Raw genomic sequence first — 25,742 nt, 5'->3', positions numbered from 1 at the left:
TATAATATTGACATTAATTAAATGTTAATCGTAACCAAAAAACCCACAAAATATGGGGGCTATTCTGACGATCAGCAAAAATCGGGCTAGCCTGATTTTTGCTGATCGTCAGAACCACCAGGCTCACAGCCAAGCCCGGTAGTTCTAGAGCAGCTAACCCGCTCCTGTAGCCCGCCCCTTAGCCCGGGTTTGCGGAGTGAGCACTCTGCAAACCCAGGCTATCTGCTCGTGAGTAGCTGTGGTGCGGCCCCACGGCTACTTATGAGTAGACCCCCAACCAGGAGGTGAAAATCCGCCTCCCAGTTCTGGGGTCTACCCAGTATGCTCTGCGCACTTGCGCAGGGCATATTGGGGCTTCCGGGGGCCGTGCAGCCCCCAAGATCCTCAGCCCCCTCTGGCTCCAGCTCGGAGCTGGCAATCGTGTGGGCGGCCGATTTGGCCACCCAGGGCTCCCTCCCCACTCGTGCGTGGGGAGAGTGGGCTTAGCCCACTCTTCCCACTCACAGCCCCAAACCGGGTCTCACGGATTGTGAGACCCGGTCTATGGTCTCTGGATCATCTCAGAGAGACAATATTACTCCTGAGTTAAAAGAGCTACACTGGCTGCTGATAAGTTTCCAGGCAAAATACAAGGTGCTGGTTATTAGCTGTAAAGCCCTAAACAACTTAGGTCATGGGTATTTAAGAGGTCATGGTCATCTTTGCCAACTTAGGTCATGGTCATCTTTGCCATGAGCTCCACTGCCCATTGAGATCTTCTGGAGAGGTTCGTCTACAGTTGCCACTGGCCCATCTGGTTGCTACTTGGGGACGGACCTTCTCCATTGCTGCCCCTGTGCTCTCTGTTGAATTAAGAGCCTCCCCATCTCTGGCAACTCTTAAAAATACACTGAAGACATATTTGTTCACCCAGAATTTTAATTGAGTTTATAGTTTTAATACTTTTAATGTTGGGATTTAAATTATTTTAATGTTTGTTTAGATAAATTTAATTATAAACCACCCAGTGATGCAAGTTTTGGGCGGTATAGAAATACGTTAAATAAATAAAAATAACTCCAGTCATAGACTATTGTTCTGACCTGGACAGTCAAAAGAGAATACTACAATATAGTGCCAACAACAGACACTTGTAAAATAACCTCACATCCATCCACCAAATCATCTACAATTCCTCCAAAACCCATATTCTTTGAATTACTTAAACCTTTATCTACTGAACGTCTGCTCTATCACATCTTCTATAAATATATCCAAAATAAATAGTTAACATAACATCTATCTAGTGTATTTAAGATACGTTTAACCTCCTTTCCATGGTGTGAGATGGTCTACAATATATTGAGATCCACTGTCATAAAATGACTAAAAGAACCCACAACATTAGTGAATTATGGTTTTAAAATCCACAATTACTTTTGAAGGCCAGAATACTTAAAGCACTGCTGTTTGCACAAGGACCCATGCCATGGGAGCATAGGAAACTGCCTTATACCAAGACCATTTGTCCATCCAGCTCAGTATTGTCTACCAGACTGGCAGCGGCATCACCAAGGTTGGCAGGCAGGAGTCTCCCTCAGCCCTATCTTGGAGATGCCAGGGAAGGAACTTGGAACCTTCTGCATGCAAGCATGCAGTTGCTCTTCCCAGAGCGGCCCCATCCCCTAAGAGGAATACCTTAACAGTGCTCACATGTCATTTCCCATTGATATGCAAACCAGGACAGACCCTGTCTGGCAAATGGGACAATTAATGCTTGCTACTAAGCCACCTAATGGTGCTGCAGGGAAATAACTTGCCTAGCGAGCAAGAGGTTGCCAGTTCAAATCCTCGCTGGTATGTTTTCCAGTCTATGGGAAACACCCATAATGGGCAGCAGCCATATGGAAGATGCTGGAAGGCATCTTCTCATACTGCAAGGGAGGAGATCAATGGTAAGGAGATCAATGGTAAGGAGGCAATGGTAAGGAAAAAACAAAGGAGATCATTGTGGATTTTAGGAAATGTAAATCGGATATTCAGCCACTCATTATTGAAGGGATTTGTGTGGAACGGGTTTTGGTGTTCAGATTTCTGGGAATGGAGTTGAGAGATGATCTGACATGGGGAGCAAACACCAAAGATCTGGTGAAGAGAGCACAGCAGAGACTATACTTATCGATAATTCTCAGGAGGTATAATCTTTCAAATAATCTACTGTTGATGTTCTACCACTGTACCATAGAGAGTGTGTTAACCTATGGAATCTGTGTGTGGTTTGGGAGTTGCACAGGTAGGGAAAGAACATTGTTGTCCAAGGTTGTTAAGACCGCGGAGAGAATAACTGGGTGTACTCTTCCCACTTTAGATCAAATTTATGCCACCAGGAGTTTTAACAAAGCAGTAGAGATAGTGCAGGATCCCACGCAACCTGGAAACGATCTCTTTCAGCTTCTGCCTTCGAGAAGGAGGTATGGGGTCATAAAGGCCAGGACCAGCCGCTTGAGAAATAGCTTCTATCCAAAAGCGGTTTTAGCTTTGAATGCAGCAAAATACAGTTTCTGATGGGGTTTTTGTTTTTCAGTTCTCAGAGTTCTTCAGTGTTTCTTTTAGAGTTTTTAGAGTAATGGGTATATGGGGGGCGGGTATATTGGGATATATTCAGCTATTCTTTGTTAGGTCCTGTAGAGGTTGTTGTAGATTCTTTCAATCTCATTGTTCTGTACAGGACAATGACAATAAAGATTTATCGTATCGTATCGTAAACCCTTCCTGTATTCTACCAAAGACAACCACAGGGCTCTGTGGGCGCCAGTAGTCGAAACCAACTCGATGGCACACTTTACCTTTACCACAAGACCAGCCCTCCTCCCCATTTCTAGTGGTTCTCACAAGAATCTGCCCAGCTATTAATATAATACCCTTTTCCATGTGCCCTCTGCTATCAAAGGTGAGGTGAATGGCAGCCAGGGCAAAGATCCTTTTCTATTGTGGCACCACATCTTTGGAATGATTTCCCCCATGTCACTGGTCATAAGCAACTTCCATAGGGTGGTTCAGAGTCTAAAGTCAGGGCCAAGCAAGAAATGAAGGGGGTCAGTGGGGACAGACCAGGAACCAAGATCAAGATATACCTGAGAGTAAAAGCTGAAGCCAGGGGTTAAAGTTGAGCAGACAAATCAGGATCTGGGAACAAGCAAAGCATCAAAGCCAGTGCTCACAACTAACCCCTGCTAACTTGGCAAAGAGGCACCTTTTACCCTGGTGATTCTCTTTATTTAGCAGGGGGAGAGCAAATGACCCTGTCCACCCCCAGCACAGTACCTCCAGTGACTGTTGCTGTTGTCTGTCTTAATCATTTCTTTTAGATTGTGAGCCCTTTGGGGACAGGGATCCATCTTATTTATTTGTTATTTCTCTGTGTAAACCGCCCTGAGCCATTTTTGGAAGGGTGTTATAGAAATCGAATTAATAATAATAATAATAAAAATAATAATAATAATTAAAAAAAAAAAACAGACAAGCCAGGAACTGCAGACAACACCCAAACCACTGGACCTTGACACTGAGGCAAGGCCTTACTCCAAACAGGAAGCCCTTATATCCTTCCTGTTGTGAAAGGAACCCGTGGCCAGTCTGGTTGGGCATTGCCAGTCCAGAGCATGACAGCTTAATGTTCTGTTGCAGTCAGCAGTCTGCCACATAGGAGAGAGCCTATGACTCTCAGCTCCAACCCAGGCATCTCTTGACATGGATGCTTGCTTGGCACAAGACTAAAAACTTGTTTTTTATTTGCCCAGGCTTTTCAATGCCTCTAATGATTAATCTGATTAGATTAATCTAGATTAGTCTAATCTGCAGCTTTTTGAGTCCCTTGAATTTAAGTTTATTTGCAATTCAGTCTGCTCTTTTACTGTTAGACTGTAATTTTTGAGATAGTTTTAATCTATGTTATCACACGAATCTCCATGAAAATTATATAGTGAACTATAAATTCTTTAAATATTTAACATATATGTCCCAGAAGTTCCAGGGGTGGGGTGGGTGTTGGGGGCTGAGCTTCAGAGAGGCTGTGGGGAGGGGACCTGAAAGAATCCTGATGTGTGAGAACAGTGCCACATGCAGCCCTTTGGATTCTACCCAAGAAGTTAAATTATTTCCTACTTTTCCCCTTGATCTTCAGTTCAAAATACATCTTGTCTTCATCCACCAAGGAAGATCTACATACAAAAACAGGCTTCCATATGCTTAGATCATGTGCAGAAAAGTATCCTTTTAAACAGGGCTTCTCAAGCTTGGGTTGACAGATGTAGTTGGACTACAACTCCCATCATCTCCAGCCACAATGCCCAAGCCACTGCAGCTGGGGATGATGGGAACTGTAGTCCAACCATATCTGGAGGCCCAAGCTTGAGAAGACCTCTTTCAAAATAACTGCATCATACCAGCCTCCCTCCAGTTTCCAACACGTCTTCCCCCTTCTTTGCATCTCAAATATCTATCAAATGGTTTTTGCCAAAAATACTGGGAGGGTACGTTCAGGACATGTCTACCACACACTAGCATCAAGCCGCCTAGAGGCAATCCCTCAATCCACATAATCATACTACAATACATTCCCAATGGTTGGCGGCAAGAACCCATCTCCTGATTGGTTAACAGTATTCCCCCAACCCTTCGCTCAGCACGCAGAATTCAAACTGAAATCCTGTTTGACATTCAATTCAGCTTCCCTCCATGTTAGATCCTGTACCTACAACATTTCTTTAGTCCGCCAGATTGTCAGAAGTATGGCAAGATTTGATCGCTCATTTTGTTTTTTCTAATGCCGCATTGTTTCGAAACTTCTTGTTCTCTTCTATTTCCCTCTGGATCTTAATTAACTTTATTAATTTGGAGATATGCCATGAACTGCTGACACTGCAAACTAAAGACCATCTCTTCATGAGCCTAGGGGTTCTCCAGCGCTATGAGAAAAGTTGGGGGCAGGAATGGGAAGAATGACTGATGAAGTCTCACTCAACAGAGCTGGAGACAGGCTGGCTGTTCCAGCCACCCTTACCCAGAATCTACCCGTCCTCCTAGGGTGTCATTAGGGGCAGCGTACAAAACATGTAGCTGATGCCTGCTTATCTTGTAATCAAAGGGTCTTTCCAGATGCTGTTATATTCCAGAATCAAGGCAAATTAGCACGGGAAATAAACACAGGGGATCCACACTAGGAAAGAGTTTGCATTACAATCTTAGCACCATCTGCTGGCAATCAGTGACAATTAATTAAACTGTGAAAGAACTGTCCTTCTTTGTACTTCTTTTATTCTAACTTGACAAGACAGTTCTTTTGCAGTGGTTTCACAAAGTGCTGCAGACTGCGAGCAGAAAGTGGTAAGAATATAATATGACCTATTTATTCTTAGTATGGATTCTCCATTCCCCTCCCTACTCCACAGTAATTTGTACCGATGTTGGAATATATCAATGTCTGGAAGGACCCAGTCATCACAAAAGCAGATGTGGATGCTGAGGCACATTCAGATCTCCATGCACATTGGCAATGCAACCATCATCCAGACCACCATTAAACTGGATGGATTTGTCTTTCGTCTACAATTATATGGGAATTAAGTCCACTGTGCCTCTTTTATTTCAATTCAAGTAGTCCAAATAAGCGTGTTTAGAATTACAGACCTTATTTAGGAACATACAAGATCTATTCAATACCCCTTTCACCAGTAGTAAAGCAAGTAAATTGGAAATTTCTATTTTAATTACTTTCTTTTCTGATCCTGGATCAGCATGATCTATGCTAGCAGCCATCCTTAGAATCTAATACTACACAAAGCAATCTGAGTTAGTACTTTATCCATTTTAAACAGCACACACACATCCCACGCATTTGGATAAACAGTAACATTCAGAAGGCAGCCCCCACCCCGAGTAATGGCGTATATTTCTAAAGTAAATATTATACCTTCCCTAATTTTGCCTAGAGGCATTAGCTGTTACTGCAGTACAAATACAAATTCTATTAATGCTTGCTTAATTAAAATAATATCTTTGCTAACTCTTACCCATTTTTCTGTGTGTTCTGAAAAGACCTGAAAAAGCATACTGTCTATGTGGCTTTTGTTTTCTTAACCTGATCTGCAACACTTCTTAGATCTTTTATTATAGAAATGTAATCCTTTGTGAGTGAATGCCATTGCAATGAAAACAATTCAAACACTAAAGAAAAGAGTTCAGTCCTCCAACGGTTTCTACCAATGCCAATTTTACTATAGCAAGTAAGGTTGCCGCAACTACCGGCATGTGAGGAGAGCTCATCTTATAGTAGCAAGCGTGACTTGTCCCCTTAGCTAAGCAGGATCTGCCCTGGTTGCATAGGAATGGGAGACTGGAAGTGTGAGCACTATAAGATATTCCACTTAGGGGATGGAGCCGCTCTGGGAAAAGCAGAAGGCTTCAAGTTCCCTCTCTGGCTTCTCCAAGATAGGGCTGAGAGACATTCCTGCCTTCAAGATTGGAGAAGCCGCTGCCAGCCTGTGAAGACAATACTGAGCTAGATAGACCAAGGGTCTGATTCAGTATATGGCAGCTTCCTATGTAAGGTTGCCACCAGGGGCGTATCTAGGGTGGGGCAGGCAGGGCACATGCCCCGGGCACCACTTGGATGGGGCACCACTTGGAGGGGGCACCATTTTTTAAAATAAAAAAAAGTTTTAAAATGGCCACTGAAAACAAAATGGCCACTGCACATGCTCAAATGGCCTCTGTGGGGCCCTAGGCCAGGCCAGGCCTCACAGAGGCCATTTGAGCATGCACAGTGGCCATTTTGTTTTCAGTGGCCATTTTTAAAATATATATATATATTTTAAAAATGGCCACCGCACATGCTCAAATGGCCCTGTAAGACCCGAGAGGCCAGCAGGGGGAGGGGGAAGCTCTGCAGACCTGCCCCCATGGCCTTTAGGAAGCCCCCCGAAGGGGCTACAGGTAAAAAAATTTAGTTTAATATAATATAAGTCACTGTACACATATTTAGTTTGGCACTATGCACAGAGAATCAGGGCTTGTGAATACTGAGCTGAAGCCTATGAGCTAGGATTGTATTCATTTGCTCTTACTTTGATTCTTGTGATAAGTGAGTTAAATGTGATGTCTTAATAATATGGCTATTAATGGTGAGTTTGTCTTTGAATCAGTGTGAAATCCTTAGTATTAAGACCCACTGGGAGTTTCTTGCTCTCTTTCTCTCATTTTAACTGTCTTTCTGAAATACTAGAATATATTCCACAGTGACACAGTTTACTCTGCATATCCTTTAATTATCTGGAAAAAGTCAAATTCTCCATTTATTTTCAAAAAACTTATATAATAGTGATGCTACAATGCATAGTAGAAATTAGACAGGCACTTCTGTTTAGTTTTCCAAGTACACTTCCACATAGTTTTTGGGTATTTCATGAGCCCCAGCATACTGAAAATTGTAGTTTTCCAGCATTTTTTGGTCTGGCTACGTCCACTGCTAAATAGTTTTTGAAATATTAAAAGATTAACGAGCTTGACTTGTATTTTTGAGCTGATATTATGGTAAAGTTATCTGAAAGATGGGTGTCAGATGTTTGGACTGGGGGCACAATTTCAGTGTTTGCCCTTGGCACTATTTCCCCTAGATATGCCTCTGCTTGCCACAAACCACCAGTTCTCAGAAAGCATGCAGGAGCCCAACTTTTGGTGTTGGGACGGCTATGCCAACATTGGGCGTGTTGTCTGAACCTACCAATGTCAACATGTTCCTGTAGTTCCAGACCTGATATCTGTAAACTAGATTTAAAGACGATTACAGATGTGGGGTTTGGAACTGCAAGTAGGGTAGATTATGCCAACATCTGTGGTTGAACAAATCCATTGTTAGCATTGTCGTCCCAAGACCAGGGGTTGAGCTCCCACTCACGTTCCAGGAACTGGCAGTTTGTGGCAATCTTCTTGCCATTTTAGGTGTGAAGCAGGTCATGTGCATTTCAATTCTACACATGTGTACTCAGAAGTAAGTCCCACTGTGTGCAATGGGGATATAAGCATGTGTAGAGTTCCAGTCTTAATGCAGTAGTCTCTAGAAACCACATCTGAGCCTTTCAGCCAACAAGATGGCCTTGCTCCTGCCTACCCTAAACATGCAAAGTCACCAGGCACTCCTCAGCATTGAACAATGAGTTTAGATATTTTGAAATTATCTTTATTTGCCTTCTGGTTTCTGAATCTCTCCAGCACTTTTCCATCACATTTTCGAATGCATCTCCATGCCCATGAGGGATAGGATTATTCATGCATTACACTTCAACCATACTTAGTTACAATTTAGAATGCTCCATGCACTGGCCAATCACTTGCCTGCATGTTTAAAAAGATGGGGGCAGTGTCCAGTATTTAGTTGTAATACTTAACAACTTTAGAAGATTGTTAATCTTGTGAAAAGTTTGATCCAAGTTCCCCCTGCCCGCCTGCCTTCATTGTTCTCCATTGTTAATTCTGAACCACACCATTGTCCCAGGCTCTTCTTTCATCTCAGCCTTCTTCTTCTTCTTCTCCCCTTTCACGCTGGTTCACCATTTGCCTTTTCTGCCTGTCTGACCATTAGGAAAAGCATATTTTGGTTGCCAGGCAACCACAGGACAGTATCTCAGTAACCTTCAAATCAATCAACTTGAACCTTCCTTGGTTTTTTGCCGTTCTTCTTTTTCTCTTACCCTTCATCGTCATTTTTTTTTATTTAAAAGGTAGTTCTAAGTAGAACTAACGAATCCTACTTTCCACTTCTTTTAACTTGGTGACTCTTACCTAGGACCTGCTCCCATGTGCTGTTAATTTGGTTCATATCTGTCAGCACACAGGGGAATTGTGAGTGACCGCTGTCTTGAAACAAGATGGCAGATCAGCACATAAATAACTCTGTGCGGGCCCTTAGGACTCCTTCCTGTCAATTTGGCTTGTATCCCATTCTCTCTCTCTCTCTCTCTCTCATTTACTCACACTCACACACACACACTGATCTCACAAGTCTTCTTCCCTTCAGAATGTAAGCTAAAAATTGTAGTGGTTGTAGTGATGGTGAGTACCTGAGCAACAGTGAGCAATACACAGATGAAATAAAAACTGGTAGACTAGAACCCAGACAACAACATGCAAGCAATGATTGAAAAACAACTACCATTAGCAAATACTGGAATTATAATTTTACACAATTTGACAGGAGCCGTAGGGGCTCCTAGGAGTCCCATTGTCTGGAACGGTAAAGCAGCTCTGATGGTGGAAAGGAGCGATAGTGCCAGTGCTCATCATAAGTGGAATAGTAACGGTCCTCATAATATGCACATCAAAGATGGCTATGGTCTCTATGTGTGTGTTCAGGGTGTAGCCTCTCAAATTCAGAATCGAAGTCCTCTTCCATGAGGTCAGCTTCAGGTTCATAGGCTAGTTCCTCTTCTTCAACGTCCAGTTCCGAAAGGGGGTCGTTCAGTTTCTTCCGTTTCGGATGGAGCAGCAAGAGGGTCTGCGGTATCAAGGCAGTCCTTGGATTCGAGGATGTCTGGGGCATTAGCCGGCACGGGTTCAAGGTGCTGTTTCTTGGGTTTGAGCGGCTTGTTAGAGGTTAACTTGCACTTTTCTTTTTGGCAGGAGGTTCAGGCAGTGCGGGAAGCTTCCGCTTAAGAGCTTGTTCGGTGTCTGAAGCCTGTCGTGGCTTCTTCTTTTCTTTTTTAGGGCTAGAGATACCATGGAGTCCTTTGGGTTTGATGTTGTCAGGATCGAAGTGGATGGTACGGTGGGAACGGTCGGTCCCGAGGACAAGGTAGGAGCCATAGGCACTGGAGGCAGTTTGGGTCCAGGCGCCGAAGCGTCAGACAAGGTAGGAAGTATGGGGGGCTGTAAGCCTGAGCCTGATGGGGAAGCGCTGGCCACTGCCTGCATAGTAGAAGGCTGAGAGGCTGCCTCAGAAGAGCCCAAAGGCTGCCTGCTCCCAGAGCCCAGATCTTAAACGGGAGGCTTGGTACTTCTTAGCCTGTTTGGTGAACTTCACACAGTGTGTGCAAGCATCTACTTTATGTCCCTCGTCAAGGCAAAAGAGGCACCGATTGTGTTAGTCAGTGGAGGGGATCTTAGCCCTGCACTGGACACAGAGTTTAAATATGACCTTGCCGGCCATAAGATGTAAGAAAAAGAAAAAACGCTGAGCCCCGAAGGGCGGGGGCGGGGGGAGACACATGATGGAAAGAAAAATGCTAACAAACATAGAGAAGAGATGACAAAATCAAAAGAGAAAGAAAATACTAAGAGCAAGATTAGAAGGATAATTACTTGAAAAAGGCAATTTAGCTCGTAGCCACTCGAAGAGAAGTCAAACTGTCTGCAGATGAAAAAAGACTGAGGGAGTCACGCGCAGCCGCATATCACCAGAGGGGGCGGGGCTACTGCCTAAACACTATAGAAGAAATTTAGCTTGGAAAAACTCCAGTGAGGTCTCTGCGCAAGCACAAAGCCCAATCATGTAGAGCAGGGATTCTCAACCTTGGGTCCCCAGATGTTATTGGACTTCAACGCCCATAACCCAGAGAGAATGATTGCCATGAACCCTGCTTCAGGACTTCTCCAACCTTTGGGCTGTGCGGTCTGGGGTGGACGAATGCCTAGAAGTATCCAGATCCTCTCTTACAGAAGGGGGGGTCGGCTTTGAAGGAATTGGGTGGAGTGTACCTGCCCATTCCCGAGCCAGGGTGTGTCGCCCAGTAGGGCGCTGGGTAGGATTTCAGAGTTCTGACCTGCTTCTATTGGCCCGCACTGTTCTCTAAGGGTGATTAATCACCTGGTGTTCCAGTCTGCCATGCTTTGTGTAATAGTTAACAAAGTTGTGGCCCTTTCTTCTATACTAAGTCTACGTGTTTTCTTGAGCTGGGGTCTGGGGACAATGTTTAATTTTTGTTTTAAAATGTTTTTAAATTGTTAGTTGTTTTATTGTTTTTAATTTGTTTTAGCTTTTCATTGTTTTATGAGTTGTTTTAATTGTAAACCGCCCTGAGCCATTTTGGAAGGGCGGTATATAAATTAAATAAATAAATAATAATTAAAAGATAATAAATAAATAATAACCCCCAACCAAAGGCCACTGTGGCTGGGGGTTATGGGAACTGAAGTCCAAAAACATCTGGGGACCCAACGTTGAGAAACCCTGATGTAGAGCACAGAGACCACATTGAAAAACTATTTTCGGTGGTTCAATTCAAATTCGAACAGAACTGCCAGTCCGCAAACCAGTCTGGTCAAACCAGCTGGCGGTCTGGTACATTCAATCGAACCAGGTTGACCCAGTTCGAGGGGCTATGCCTGTAAAGGGGAATCCAGTGAGGATTCCCCTTTACAAGCAAAGGGGAAAGCTGCCTTTAAAAGGTTTCTAAAAGCAGCTGGGGTGGGGCAGCAAAAGGGCACCTTACCAGCAGCACCAGCTCCTCTAAACCCTGGCCCTCCCCCCAGGTTGTGTGGGCCACGTGATGGCATCACGGTTCTGGCCTCCAGGGATGTACAGAGGCTGGATCCACACCTCTGCCATGCAGCCCACATGGCTGGGGAGGAGCGCCGGGTTCAGAGGAGCCGCCAGCGATGAGGTGCCCTCTTACTGCCCCCCGCCACCAGCTGCCCTTAGATACCTTTTAAAGGCAGAATACCCCTTTGCTTGTAAAGGAGAATCCTCACTAGATTCCCCTTTACCAGCATTGCCTGTCGAACTCGTCCATAACGGACCAGACCCAATTCAGTTCAAACCCGAACCAGACACCTTTTTTTGAGGCCAGTTCGGTTCGAGTTCGAACCGGTCTCTGAGGGCTGTGCAAACTCTACCCACAGCTAGTTTTTAGGCTTCTTGCAAGGACAGAGTTGGTAAGGCTGCGTCTCACATCAGCCACTGAGTCGACTCATCTTCAGGTATGATGGCAAACAAGAAACCTCTGGAGGCGAAGCAAGTTACATATGCTTTAGTGTGACTAGATACTTCCTTGGAGTTTGCTGGCACACAAAAGCTTTCCAAGGATAAAGAAAAGCAGACTGTTTATTCTCTCAAAATGCACCCATACTGAAGAACACAATCAGTCTCTCCACTACAACAAATGCAGGTACGTGGCCCTTTCCCCCCCTTGTCTGTACAGTTTCCTTAATCACATGAATAATGTCTGAAACAAGAACATAGAAGACAAAGGACAAATTCAGACCATATGTCCACATACGTGGGGGTGGTGAGTGTCTGCACAAATCTCCCCCCACTCAGTATGCTGTCTGGCTGCCCCACAATTGTGTGGGGGCGGTTTGGATAAACTGCCTCTTAATGTGTGCATTAATGTAGCTGGTGGGGGAAGATGTGCATGCTCAGGCTCAGCCGCAGCCCAAAGAGATACAGGGTCGCCTAAGCTCAGTCTCAACTATAGAGGGACCTAGTGTTTGTTCATGGTCATGGTTTTGTATTCATTTTCTGCATGTTATTCTTCTCTTAGTCTGACTAGATTCTTCCTTGGAGTTTGCTGGCACACAAAAGCTTTCCAAGGATAAAGAAAAGCAGGCTGTTTATTCTCTCAAAATGCACTCAATACTAAAGAACACAGCCAGTCTCTCCACTATACTAGGCTTCTCTCGTCTGTGCACAGCACTGAAGGGATAGCCTTCTCTGTTATGTACCCAGCATGGCTGTATTTTTAACAATGGCAGGGCACCAGTAAGGCTCCCCCTCTCCTGCCAAGAGCCAGTACCCCACAGGAAGGTCAGCCTGATCATCAGGGCCCATCATTAGTACCAGTCTGAGACACAACAGCACCTGGATCACAATGGCAGAATGGTGCCCCCAGCCTGCCTTTGGACGGGAGCTGACTTTTTCACATGAACCAAAGGCCGGGACAGCCTTAACAGCCGGACTGAAAAGCCCGGCTAGGCAGCGCTGGCTCGCAAGGATCAGGCCTGATCCCAGCAGCTCTCACGCATCCCTAGCCCAGGTGAGGCTGCAGGAGAGAAGAGCCTCAATGTATCCAGTTCTGTGTTCTGCATTTAAGGATGTTGGGAAAGTGAGATGAGTTTGGAGGAGAACAACAAAGGTGAAGGGGGTGGAAACCAACGAGGAATAGTTGAAGAGTAGTATGTTTTAGGGATGCGCATGGAAACAGCGGGAGCCGGTTCTACTTTGGGGGGGTAACTTTAAGGGCAGGGGAAGGTGCACTCCACCTCCCCACCACGTTTCCCCCTGCCAGCACTTGCTGAAAAATGGGTCCGGCGAGGCAGCAGCATACCTCCCAGCCGCGCCAGCCACTCCTCGGACCAGCAGTGACAGGAAGTAGTGTGCACCCTCCCCTGCTCTTAAAGTTATCCCCCCCCATCGCAAAACCATAGAACCTCCCAGTGTTCAAACCTATTCGGAGGCCCATAAAATGGCCTTCAAACAGGTTTGTGCACATCCCTAACCTAGTTTAGCCTGGGAAAGAGAAGGCGAAGAAATATGACAGCTGTCTTTAAATCTCTGAGGGGCTGTCACACAGACGAAGGAGCAGACTGTTGCTCCAGAGGGCAGGAGGACTTGCACCAGTGGCTTGAAACGACAAGGTAGCAGATTTAGGTTAGCCATTAGGAAGAGTGTCCTAACAACTGCAAGAGCTGTTCGATAGTGGAGCGGTCTGCCTTGTGCAGTGAGAGACTTTCCTTCACTGCAGGTTTTCCTTCAGAGGGTGGACAGCCATCTGCCAGGCAGGCTGTAGCCATTTCCTGCTCTGAGCAGAGAATTGGATTAAAAGACTTCCAGAGTCCCTTCGAACGCTAAGATATGATGGCTGATGTAAGGAAAATGACTCAGAGTAGTCCCACTGAAATTAAAAGGACAAGTTAGGCATTACTTATCTGGGACTGCATTGAGTAATTGCCTTCATCAGGTCAGCCTATGACATGGATGAGGGAGGACTTAACCCTCCCCACCCCCGTACCAGTTTCTTGACAAAAGGTCGTTTGCTGTTTGCTCTAGGGAGGAAATACATATGGGTACAAACAGCAGCTTCCCTCCTGGGGGAAATAAGAGTTTGGGAGAAATGGCGTGATTTTGTTGCAGGGGTGGGAGGGATGATGCAGGGAAATGGGTCAAACCTTCCTCCCCACATCACCACAGTCCTGATCTAGCTCAGGCCCACTCACAACTTCATTTTTAAAAAAAGAAATCTCTAAAGAGACAGTAATCCAATAATGCATATCACATCTCATCTAACTTGACTCTGGTCCTTCTGACCAGCTGGGCCATTCAGTGATCCATTTTTGCTTTCCTCCTCCAAGTCATCCATGCCTATAGTTCTGTAAAGATTTCAGCTTTTTGTGCTCTAAAATTTAGAGCCATTTATATCTGACCTTGATTGTGTTTAGTGCTTCTTCTTCATTCCAAATAGCATACTTATGAACAACATACTGTTAAAGACTTGCAGCTCTGAGACACTGCAATAAATCAGAATACAACCTTCCCAGCATTTAAATAAGGAACTGCCATCCATGAGCCAAATGTAAGAGACAGAAATGTCAAAATAACTCTAAAAGGGCAGATGCTGAGGCATAGAGCACTTTGCCTATGCAGGGGAGCCACAAGAAGGACAACCATTCTGAACAGCTGTATCAAATTCACTGAAATGAAGATGACGAGACTGTTCTCATATGCACCCTAACCCAGGCTAAGGAAGCCCAGCCTGGGTTAGGCTGCATGTGAAAACTGATGGGATTTAGCCCGATCCCGGCAGGGCTGCATTGCCTAGCCCAAGTTTTAAATCTGGCTTTTATCCAGGGTTAAAGGCTCGAGTGAGCCCTCAACTCTGGCTCCAGGATTGTGTGTTTGCTGAGGCTACATTCAGCCCCAGCGGACACAGAGATGGGAGCCTAGAGCACCTGTCTCCTGCGAGAATCCCCCAATATACCGCGCATATCATGCAGTGCATTGTGGGATATCCAGAGGCCAGGACGCATCATCCCAGCCTTTGGAGCTCCACACTGTGTGGCGCAACGCATATCATCTGGGAGCATGGTCCACGTTCCCAGCAGTATTTCCTTGCACATCTGGAGGGGAAGGCAAGTTGAAGCAGCCTTCCCACAACCTGCCCATCCCCCCTTCCCGGTCATGTGAATGGCCAGCAGTAAGGAGTGGCCCTTTCATGAAGTAGGGTGAGATGGTCACCTCAGGCACAGGTGCGGAGAGGGGCAGAGGGGGCAGCAAGTGCCAGGATCCCACCCCCACAGGTAACACCCTGCTGTCCAATGCCATGGTCCTTTCTTGCTCTGCTGGACACACTGTTCATTTGCCGGGGAGAGGGGGATGTCATATTTTACCTTGTCTTAGGTAGCAAAACGTCATGGACCATCCCTGCTAGCACTGAACAGTATTCAGCTCCAGCATGCACCAGCTACTATTTTCAGGATTAGCAGTGCAACAAGCAAATGAGTTTTTCCCATCTCCTAGAACTCCCCAAAACATTATTCTGTGTCACTAAGGAAAGCAGCAGCAGAGCAGGTAGGGGATGCTAAAAATAAAGGGATTTTATTTATTTTCTTTTATTAATGTATTTATAACTATGTTAACCGCTTTGGGAACTTTTGTTGAAAAGCAGGATATAAATATTCGTCATATTCATATTGACTTATTTGAACTCAGAGCTTGCTACTACAAGGGCTTTGGGCAGGTTACAATATAGTAGTATACCTACTACCTTTCCCAGTAGCAGCCGGTACCAGATGGGGGGGTGGTAAACAAGTCTCAGCTGAGGATCATTCTCATTGTCTCACTGTCCCAGCTGCCCCTTGCCATTAACCCCTTGCTCACCCGCTGGTCTTAGTTGCGTTGGGAAACTGGGCAAATGATCCATTAGTGAGCAAGAGATTAACACCGTGGCTAGGTGCAGCAAAGGAGAGTAAGGCAGCCTGGGTGAGGTGAGAGGAGTGAGAACAAGCCTCACCTGAGCCTTTTCCCCCCTCCACCAGCCCCGAGCCACCCCTACCATCCACCACTGCCCACTCTCTCATTTTCTTAGCACGACCTTGTCCTTCATTGTTCTTAAAAATTTGCTGCAGTCAACTGATAGCTCACCTGCAAGGCTTTGGAGATGATTGGCCCTAACCTGCCATGGGCGAATCCCTGATGAAGAGACCAATTCCAGAACAGTAAAAGTCCAAGGAGAGCAGTGACACCTTCACCGCCAGTCAGACTGGTTTATTGAGGCATGAGTCTTCACAGCCAACAGCCCATTTAATGAGAAGTTTGAAGTGGGCCCAGGGGGAGGTAGGGATATTGATTGAGAGATTGCCTTAGGGAAACCATGATTACACCACCCAACCTTTCCCATTGCTTATGGGTACTAAGAAAAACTGCTTCTAAGAAAAACTGATACTAAAAACTGATACTAAGAAAAAGTGCTTCAGTAATTCATTTGCTGCCCTGTATCTCTTATAGGAAATAATGTGTTAAATGTTAATGGTTTTATACTGTTTTTAAATTGTTTTGTTTTTAAAGGATTGATTCACAGGTTTGTTTGTTTTTGCTGTGCACCACTCAGAGCTGTTTGGATGGGGCAGTATATGGAAGGAAGGGAGGGAGGGAGAACAATTTTCTCCCACCAGAGAAAAGAAACCCATCTTCTCATCAGACTGCCACCATGGAAGGAAATATGGTGCAGGTAAAACTCTCAAGGCATTATACGCTTTATATGTCCCAAATGTTTCAGTAAGCTCTAGGTCATTTCCTACATTACGGTTTTAGAAAACTCTCACTAATTCCCACCCCCCTTAAATATAGGTCCACTGAAGGACAGACAACAAAAATGTTAGGTACACAAAGAAAGACACAATGTGGACATGCAACATGTGTTATCCCACAGGAGATTTGCTGGAGCCATGGCATTGGCTGTGGCTCCCTGTCAAATATGTCCACTGCAGCAATCCTGGCTTGGGTGCCACCACTTAGGGTGGTATGACCTGGCTCGCCCAAGGAGCCAAATTGCAAGTTCACAATTTGGAGTCTTAATTGTAAGTAAAAGAAACAGCAATTTCACCCCCGTACCCCGAAAAGGGCACTGTGTTTTAGGGGGCTGTTTTATTGCATCAGCCTCTAGCAAGAGCTGCTTCTCTCTCCACCACCACCACCCCGCCCACCCTTTGAGGTAACTGGTGACCGACTGTACCTAAGGGGGGACTGCAGTTAATTTGACAGACATTTCTGTATTTGGGGACTTGATCCAGGCCTGTCACCACTGTCTGCACAACCAGAGGTGCACCTAGGTCATTTTGGAGCCTGGACCCAAAGGCCTTTGTAGCCCACCCCCACCCCCGCTGCAAGTTAAGGATCATCCCCCTATACACACACACCGTGACACATGCAGTATTTCCAACACTTTTTTAACATGACCACACCACCCAGAACAGACTAAAGAGGATTTGGGGGGGGGACACCTCTATCGGGCAGCAGTGATATAGGGAGATGCTGAAAGGCAGTATCTCATACTGTGTGGGAGAAGGCAATGGTAAACCTCTCCTGTATTCTTCCAAAGACAACCACAGGGCTCTGTGGGCGCGAGGAGTTGACACCGACTCAGCGGCACATTTTACTTTAGGAGTATGGAGGCCCTGGACTTTGGCCCCGAAGTCCAGGGGTAAGAGAGCCCCTGTCCACAACCCCTAATGGATCCCACGGCTTCAGGCCACAATCAATCAATTTTTGGCTCATTCCCTGAAGTTAATTAGAAATCTCCTTCCCTCTTAATCAGGCTCTATCCAGCTTTCCCTCCAGAGCCATGGCCCTTTCACTGCCAAACTCTTAGCACACACAACAGCTGCCAGGACTAAGCAGAAAAACTAGAGGAGAAGAGGAGCCATGGGAAACTTTACATTTAAAATACGGCAGAGTCACTCTGTGGAAAGAAATCAGATGAAAGCCACTGGGTTCTATAAGGCAGAGTGCTGCTGGCTATGAATCCAGGAGGTCTGGCTTCAAATCCCATCCCAGGCATGGAGTTACTTCCTCTCAGCCTATTTCCCCAGTCTGTAAAATAGAATAGAGCTGAATCTTAACTTCAAAGGGTTTGTTATTCTTTTAATTTTATTTATTTATTACATGGTAATCAAACGCTTCCTTCAAGGTAGCTCAGGGTGACATACACATTTTCACCTCAGTTATCCTCACAACCACCTTGTGAAGTAGGTTTGGCAGAGAAGAAAAATGACTGGTCTGAGGTTACCAAGTGAGCACCATGACTGTAGGACACATGAATTTGGATTTCCCTTGCCTGAGTCCAAAACTCCAGCCACTATACTACACTATACTGCAAATCCCCCCGCCGCAAGCATGTGAGGAGTTCCGCCCTCATTTTACAGAGCCCCCACAAACCTAATAACCCATGTCTTCAATCCAGAAAACCTATTTTCTCCATACACCCCACCTCCCCGCCGGGTCTTTTTTCGCAAAAAAAATTTAAGTCAGGAGTTGCTCCTCAAGATTTCCTTCTATCTGCACTCCTGAGACATACTACATCGGGATTCACACTGGGTTGTCAATATTTCAGGTTTTGCTACTGCCAGGAGAATAATGTGGAGTCTGGAGATCATTCTGAAGCAGTCAAGAAAACACACTCTGCACAATGTCAGAGGCACCCTTCACATTTCCCATACTCCAGGGATGAAGACAGATTCCTGGGAAGATCCATGATAGGACCTGGAGACCAGGACAGGGCGGAGAGGGCTTCTTTTCCTCCGGCTTCCCTATTTGTGCAGCATTTCAGTAGCTGCAACTTTTCTCCTGCCTCACCTCCCTGCATTGCAGGACCAGCTGAAATCCCCGCTTTGAGGCAACAACCCTTCAAAGGCCCCTCCGGATATTGGCCCGAGCCAGGCTACAGCGTGGGAGGCGGTCAAGGAAGGAAGAGCCATACATTATGTAGGACGTCCATTATATTCTGGGCTAAAGAGCAGCACTTTGGGTCCTTCCACTGGAACACAACTGGCAAGCTGCCGTGCGCTGCTGAATGAGCCAACTGTCGTTGGTCCCAGAGCACAAGAGCCCCGCTCCCCCACTCCTCCCTCCCCTCTCCCGTCAGTTCAGCATCAAACTCAGACTAATCATCTGGGCACTGATGGGGTGCAACAGGCTGCCCTAACTGTGTTTATCTAGCTCAGTACTGTCTACGCAGACTGGCAGCAGCTTCTCCAAGGCTACAGGCAGGAGTCTCTCTCAGCCCTATCTTGGAGAAGCCAGGGAGGGAACTTGGAACCTTCTGCTCTTCCCAGAGCGGCTCCATCCCCTGAGGGGAATATCTTACAGTGCTCACACATCAAGTCTCCCATTGAAATGCAACCAGGACAGACCCTGCTTAGCTAAGGGAACAAGTCATGTTTGCTACCACAAGACCAGCTCTCCTCGAGGTCCAAGCCGAGCTGCCTGCCCTGCTGGTGGACGGCGGAGTGTCACTCACGGCGGCTTAATTTCTAAGCCCCCCAAATGTCAGGGTTCACACGTGCTTGGTTGGCAATCGCGCCTCCTGCCCTCAACCCCCTCTTTCCGGCTCAGTCCTAGATCCGTGCGGATCTTCTCAGTAAGGGGCCAAACTGCACCTTACCTTGAACGCGTGGTCTCATCCTGCTGCCTGTCTCAGTTTTCTTGTGTACCTTGCGCGCTGGGGCCCGATCCAGAGGGCACCCGAGCCGAGTCTCGAGAAGGTTTTAACACTTTGCACCCACTGCGGTCCCGACCCGGGCCGCCCTTTCTCCTCCGCGAGCGCTAGTTAGCTGGTGGAGCGAGAGGACCTGGCCCTAGTGGAAGCGACTTCGGAAAACCACTTTGCACCTGCCCAGAGGTAACGCCGCTTCGTGAGCTGCAAGAACTGAGCCCGCAGCTTTGCGAAATAGGTTCCGGGGCTGAGCCCTGTCTGGGGGGTAGGCGGCTGCTCGGCTTACCTTACCTTGGGGTTGGTGAGGAGCTGGTGCTCATCTTGGTGCAGCAGCGCCCGGGCGTTGGACTCGGAGTTGTTGACGTAGATCTGGAGGCAGGGGTACAGGGAGGTGCCCTTGCAGTCGGCGCCGCACGTGAAAGTGCACTCGAAGAGATCGCCGATCTGCACCGACAGCACCGTGCAGTTAGCCGCTTTGCACTGCAAGTCCTGCAGGGCCGGGTTGAGCCAGCAGAAGCCCAAGATGAAGAGCGAGAGGATGCCGGAGACGATCAGGAAGAAGCCCAGCCGGATGCTTTTGTCTTCGGCTTCGGTGTACTCGTAAGACACCCTGATCTTCGCCATCGCCCCGCCTAAGAGCATGGGAGGCGGCCAGAAGCAACGCCTGCCCGGTGCGCTCCCCGCCGTCCGCGCCCACCAACGCCGGCGGCGGCAAGAACGCAGCACCAGTCGCAGCCGATCGAGAGCGCCTGGAAAGCAAACTCCCGCCGCCCGCTCGATCGCGGCTGCAGGACTCCCTGCTCCAGGCGGAGGAGAGCGGCTCTAGCTGCAGCTGCTGGGGTGCAGCTCTCTCCTGCAAGAAGGCGGCAAAGTCCCGGGGGCAGCAGCAGCAGCAGCGCAACCCTTTGGGGGCACCCGCTCCTTCCAAGGCACGGGGTGCTTTCGCGAAGGCTGTCTGCCGCCGGCCTCTCTTCCTCCCACCAATGCTGGGAGCTGGCTGGGAGCCTGTCAACATCTGCCACCACGAGGTAAGCCTCTTAGCAGAAGAGGGAGAGAGAGCCGGCTCCGTCCTCCTCTCCCCGCCTGGAGGCCGCCCGCCCCACTCCGATTGATTGCACCGTGGTGGGGCTCGCCATTGACAACCCGAGGGAGGAGTGACCCAGTGGCTTTGCCAGCAGCCAGGCGGCGGCAGCGCCAACATCTGCATCTCCTCCTCCTCCTCCGCTTGGTGCTGTGTGTCAATCTCATCGCGGGTTAAAGCGAGGGAACAGCTTGGTCTGGGATTATCTGTCCCCGGCGATTTTAAGTCCAGGAAGAGCTTGATTACTAGTTCTGATTAAAAGCATCGAGGAGAAGAATCTTGAATGGGGGCAGCGCCACGTGCGAGCTCATTCAAGTGCCTCCAAGGGGTGGGGATCGGAGCAGCACGTGTTCGCCCCGCACTCGCCTCTATTTTTATGAAGGGTTAGCGTAGCGGTTTAATCGCTAGGAAGAGACAGAAATCTCATTCAGTCGTTTGCTCTCCCATCCCCCACTCTCCATGCCACACCCCCCGCTTGAGGGATAGAATCGCGGCAGCAGTACTAGAGGAAGTGACCGAAAACTCATTCGCCTGCGATCAAAGGGGACGCCAGTGGTGGAACGTTTCAAAAAAGAAGCGGGGAACCCTATGACTGGAAAGAAAGGGGCACGACGCCCCTTATCGGCTTCGGATAGGACGTTCTGATGTTCTGAAAATGGAAGTTTATTACAGACATATCGTATATCCCCTCTTATGAGATGAAAAAGGCTTACGGAGAGGCCTTTCCCGTTCAGCTGGATGAGTGCTTCGAGCTAGGAGGATTCAATCAGCGCGCTTGAATCACGTTGACACGGACCCAAATTCTCCAAAGAGCAAACCATTTGGCAGAATCCGCGCGTGTAGGAAACGGCCTTTGGAACACAGCCAGTTAGCGACGGAACTGCAACACCCAAAAAAACTCCGGTGCTCCGGGCAGGGCTTTGTATGGACTCTAGAGAAAAGCTAGAACGCAAGTTCCTAAGATTGCACTGAGAAACACGGTTCTAGGGTCTTGGAAAAGACAGTGGGAATTCCTTTTCCAGCGATTTTGGGCTGGCGTTACCATTAGTGTCTCTTATCCTAATGACTTTCGGTAACGCTCACCCGTACTTTCAAAAGTAATTAGCATCAGTGTTTATTCATTAATTAATATTATTATGCCTGTGCTTTTAAAAAAAACAATTTTCGTTACTTTTTACAATGTAGTGTTGAGAATTTTTAATAGAAGCTATGAGCCAGATTTTTTTTTCCAAACTGAAAGGTGGGATATGTTGCCTAAGCCCCCTCCACACACTCACAAACCCCCAAACCAGCAGTAAGCACTCTTACTTGAAAATGCCTTTCTTTCAGAAGGGAATAGAGCAGTGTTCCCTCTAACAAAAAGCCATTGCAGCTGCGGATTCTGGGAGTTGTAGTCAACATCTGCGAATCCCTGTTTGAGAGGACATTGGAACTGAGGTATTCTCTCTTCTTTGCCCACCACAAAAACTATTTGTTTTTGAATAGTTGTCCTGTGCAAAAGGCCCTATCCCTGTGCTTTTCTTCCCTAAGGAGAAATCCATTAAGAGAGTTGCAACTCCTGGAGAAAAGGGGGGGGGGAGAAGTTCTCATAGGTTCTCAGCCTTGGGTCCTCAGCTATGGTTAGACTACAATTCCCATCATCCTCACTAGCTTAGATGATTAAAGTTGCACTCCAACAACAGCTGGGGACACAAAATTGGGAACCCAAATGTAAATTGATTACATGCTACTGTAGTTTAGATGTAGTCTTGGCGTGGTCAGCTGTAGTTCGGGTTCTTATTCAGAGGAAGTGGCAATCTGGATCTGGATTAGTATGCAACATTGCACTCCCTTTTGTTTTTCTGCTGCGTCCTAGGATTAACAAGCAAAATGCAGTTTCCTCCACAAGCAATCAGCATTCTTTATTCTTAACCATTTAGACTGTGACATTTAATTTCTCATTACGGGGCTTTAACAGTACACTACACATAGTCAATAACCAATATATCACTTTGACTGCACACTTTATAGATTCTCCTCCCTATGAACTCAGCTGACCTGCATAGCTCCTTTGCTTCTGAACTGCAGTTAATTGGTCAGGGCCCCTTGTGTGTACGTTTTCCATCTTCAGTCCAGCTGTCAAGAAATGGATGTTGGGGCAGACTCTACCAGAGCTCAGCTCTAGAGTATACTTTGCCAGCCATTTTCTTGACTGTGGATTTAGTTGGGATGCAATAAAGAAGAGCATGGAGCAGCCCTTGCAGTCAGCAGCACATATAACTAGAGAGACTACGGCAATTTGAGATACTTGAGATGTTTCATTTATGTATTTTTGAGAGGTGTGGAGGCACAGCCCCTCTATTCCCCCTCACCTTTTTACCACTGCCACCAAGTGGACTTTTGGTATGGCTGGGTCCACTACAAGAAAGTAAAGGTAAAGTTGAACCATTGAGTCAGTGTCAACTCCTGGCAACCAGAGCCATATGGGGTATTTTTGGTAGAATACAGGAGAGGTTTACCATTGCCTCCTCCCATGCAGTATGAGATGATGCCTTTCAGCATCTTCCTATATTGCTGCTGCCTGATATAGGTGATTCCCCATAGTCTGGGTGTTTCCCATAGTCTGCCCGATATAGGTGTTTCCCATAGTCTGGGGAACATACCAGCAGGGATCCAAACCAGCAACCTCTTGCTCCACTACAACAGCCATTCAAAAAAATAAAAACAAAAAACCTCCGTAGTGTGGAAAGGCTTATAGGTGTGACAAGGTGGAGACAATCAACAATCTTCTAATATTTTTATAACAAGAAAGTTTACTTTAAAAAATACAGACTCAAAACAATTACTTACAGAGCAGGTCAAGGAAAATAAAAAGTTGGAGAAACATAATTACTACCTGGCTCTATACTGGTCCCCCTACTCAGAGTCCTCTTGTACTTTCTTACTTCTCAGCTTCAGGCTTGCTGGGCAGTCTTTTTCTTGTGATTACAGCACAACTCTGGGGCTCAATCCAGCCTGGCTCATCCTTTTCTTCCAGTGATTTCAATTAGAAGGCTTCTCTTCTTCTTGCTGGTTGCTCACTCTCTGCATGGATTAGCTGGATTCACTCTCGCAGACTTCCAGACTCTCTTCCTTCTTCTGCAACCTCCAGCTCTGACTTGCTCCAGGACTCTGTTAGCTTCACTAAATTCTCTTTCCAAATACTCCCAATATATACAGTTTCTCTGGCCCAACCAGTTTTTAAGCCATCCACTTAGATCAAAGAAAGATTCCCTCCATTTCTTGAAATCTCCTTTCCTTCCAAAAATCAACTGTCAAAATGCTAAACCCAAAGTGAAACTACGGAAACCCAAGAATGAACTTTTGACCCTGCCAGCCTTCTCCATGCCCAGTGATTTGCAACCACAGAATCCTATTTACAATAATGAAGTTTTGGGAATATAATATAAGAGAATTCACCATAACTGCCCAGAGACGAAAGTTTGGACGGTATATAAGTTAAATGAATGAATGAATGTATTCCCAAGATGATGCTTGGGAATATTAACAACAATACAGGGGCTTATACACAGAAACCCAAGAGGTCTGGGCCTCGTTCCTTCACAAGAGGTATGATTAGAAACAGTCTAATTATTCTAAAGCAAAAGGAATACATGGGAGTTGCCCACATTACTTCACTTGAAGGGTAGGAAATAGTAGCTGGGTGGTAGTATGGGGGTGCTGGTGTCCAAGCACTGAAATCATTCTGTTAGCTGCTGCTGCTACTACTACTATTACTACATACATATATATATATATATATATATATATATAAAAATATAACTTTCCCACAAAAATTCTCAAAGTGGTTACACAGAGAAATAAATAAGATGGTTCCGTACACCAAAAGTAAATATAAGACAGACACCAGCAACAGCCACTGGAGAGATGCTGTGCTGGGGTTGGATAGGAACATCTGCTCTCCCCCTGCTAAATAAAAGAGACTTGCCACTTTTAAAAAGTGCCATTTTGTTTATTTAGCAGGACAACAACTGCCTATGAAGTCACCTGCGCATACATAGGAACATAGGAAGCTGCCATATACTGAGTCAGACCATTGGTCTCTCTAGCTCAGTATTATCTACACAGACTGGCAGCAGCTTCTCCAAGATTGCGGGCAGGAATCTCTCTCAGCCCTATCTTGGAGAAGCCAGGGAGGGACTTGGAACCTTCTGCTCTTCCCAGAGCGGCTCCATCCCCTGAGGGGAATATCTTACAGTGCTTACACATCAAGTCTCCCATTCATAGGCAACCAGGGTGGACCCTGCTTAGCTAAGGGGACAAGTCATGCTTGATACCACAAGACCAGCTCTCCTCTCATAAGGAGACTGGGGTAACCTCCAGTTGCTTTGCCTAGAACAGAGAAAGAGGAGCACTGCCTTCCATCTATGTATCATGTCGCTGGCAGAAGTCACTTTTGCAATATGAGGATAATATCAGAGGGAAGAAACCAGGAGATGATGATGATGATTGAAAGAAAGGGGGGGGGGAGGAAAGGGACCAGAACACACCAGGTAGAGGAAAACATTGTGTGTAGCATCATAATTTCCCTTCCTCTGAAACAAGGAGTCTTTGCAGAGAAGAACTACTGTGCTGGTGTTAAGGAGTCCTTGCTGTAGAGCAGTGGTTCCCAACCTGAGGGCCTCCAGATGTTGCTAAACTACAGCTCCCATCATCCCCAGCCACAATTGTAGCTGGGGGTGATGGGAGTTGTACTTCAGCAACAGCTGGAGATTGCCAGTTTGGGAACCACTGCTCTAGAAGAAGGGAATCTGTGGATGCCACACATAGGGAATGATTTCTTCACATCACTCACAGTGGCGAGCCTAGCATTGAGGAAGTCCAAGCAACTCTCTCAATCCTCCTCAGCCATGACATCATTACCTGGGAGCACAGAGCTCCCAGGTTAAGTCTGCAGCATCTAAGGGCTGGGCTCTCAGTGGCCACACAAAACAATTTCACAGATC

The 25,742-nt window shown here is 46.6% G+C and overlaps 1 protein-coding gene across 3 annotated transcripts in view; it reads right to left on the bottom strand.

Annotated features, from left to right (window-relative positions):
- Positions 1 to 21,215, bottom strand: part of KCNMB4 (potassium calcium-activated channel subfamily M regulatory beta subunit 4) — a 50,562-nt gene extending 29,347 nt beyond the window's left edge. For all 3 annotated transcript variants that reach the window (XM_053258077.1, XM_053258078.1, XM_053258079.1), the window contains exon 1: positions 19,968 to 21,215. In XM_053258077.1, the coding sequence (XP_053114052.1) occupies positions 19,968 to 20,318 (351 nt within the window). In that variant the 5' untranslated portion in view covers positions 20,319 to 21,215. The remainder of the gene's footprint in view (positions 1 to 19,967) is intronic.
- Between the last annotated feature and the right edge of the window lie 4,527 nt (positions 21,216 to 25,742).

Source organism: Hemicordylus capensis, chromosome 5 (genome assembly GCF_027244095.1).
Source record: "Hemicordylus capensis ecotype Gifberg chromosome 5, rHemCap1.1.pri, whole genome shotgun sequence".
Taxonomy (NCBI): Eukaryota; Metazoa; Chordata; class Lepidosauria; order Squamata; family Cordylidae; genus Hemicordylus; species Hemicordylus capensis.
The sequence above is the reverse complement of the archived record's forward strand: the minus strand, read 5'-3'. Positions and strand labels throughout refer to the sequence as shown.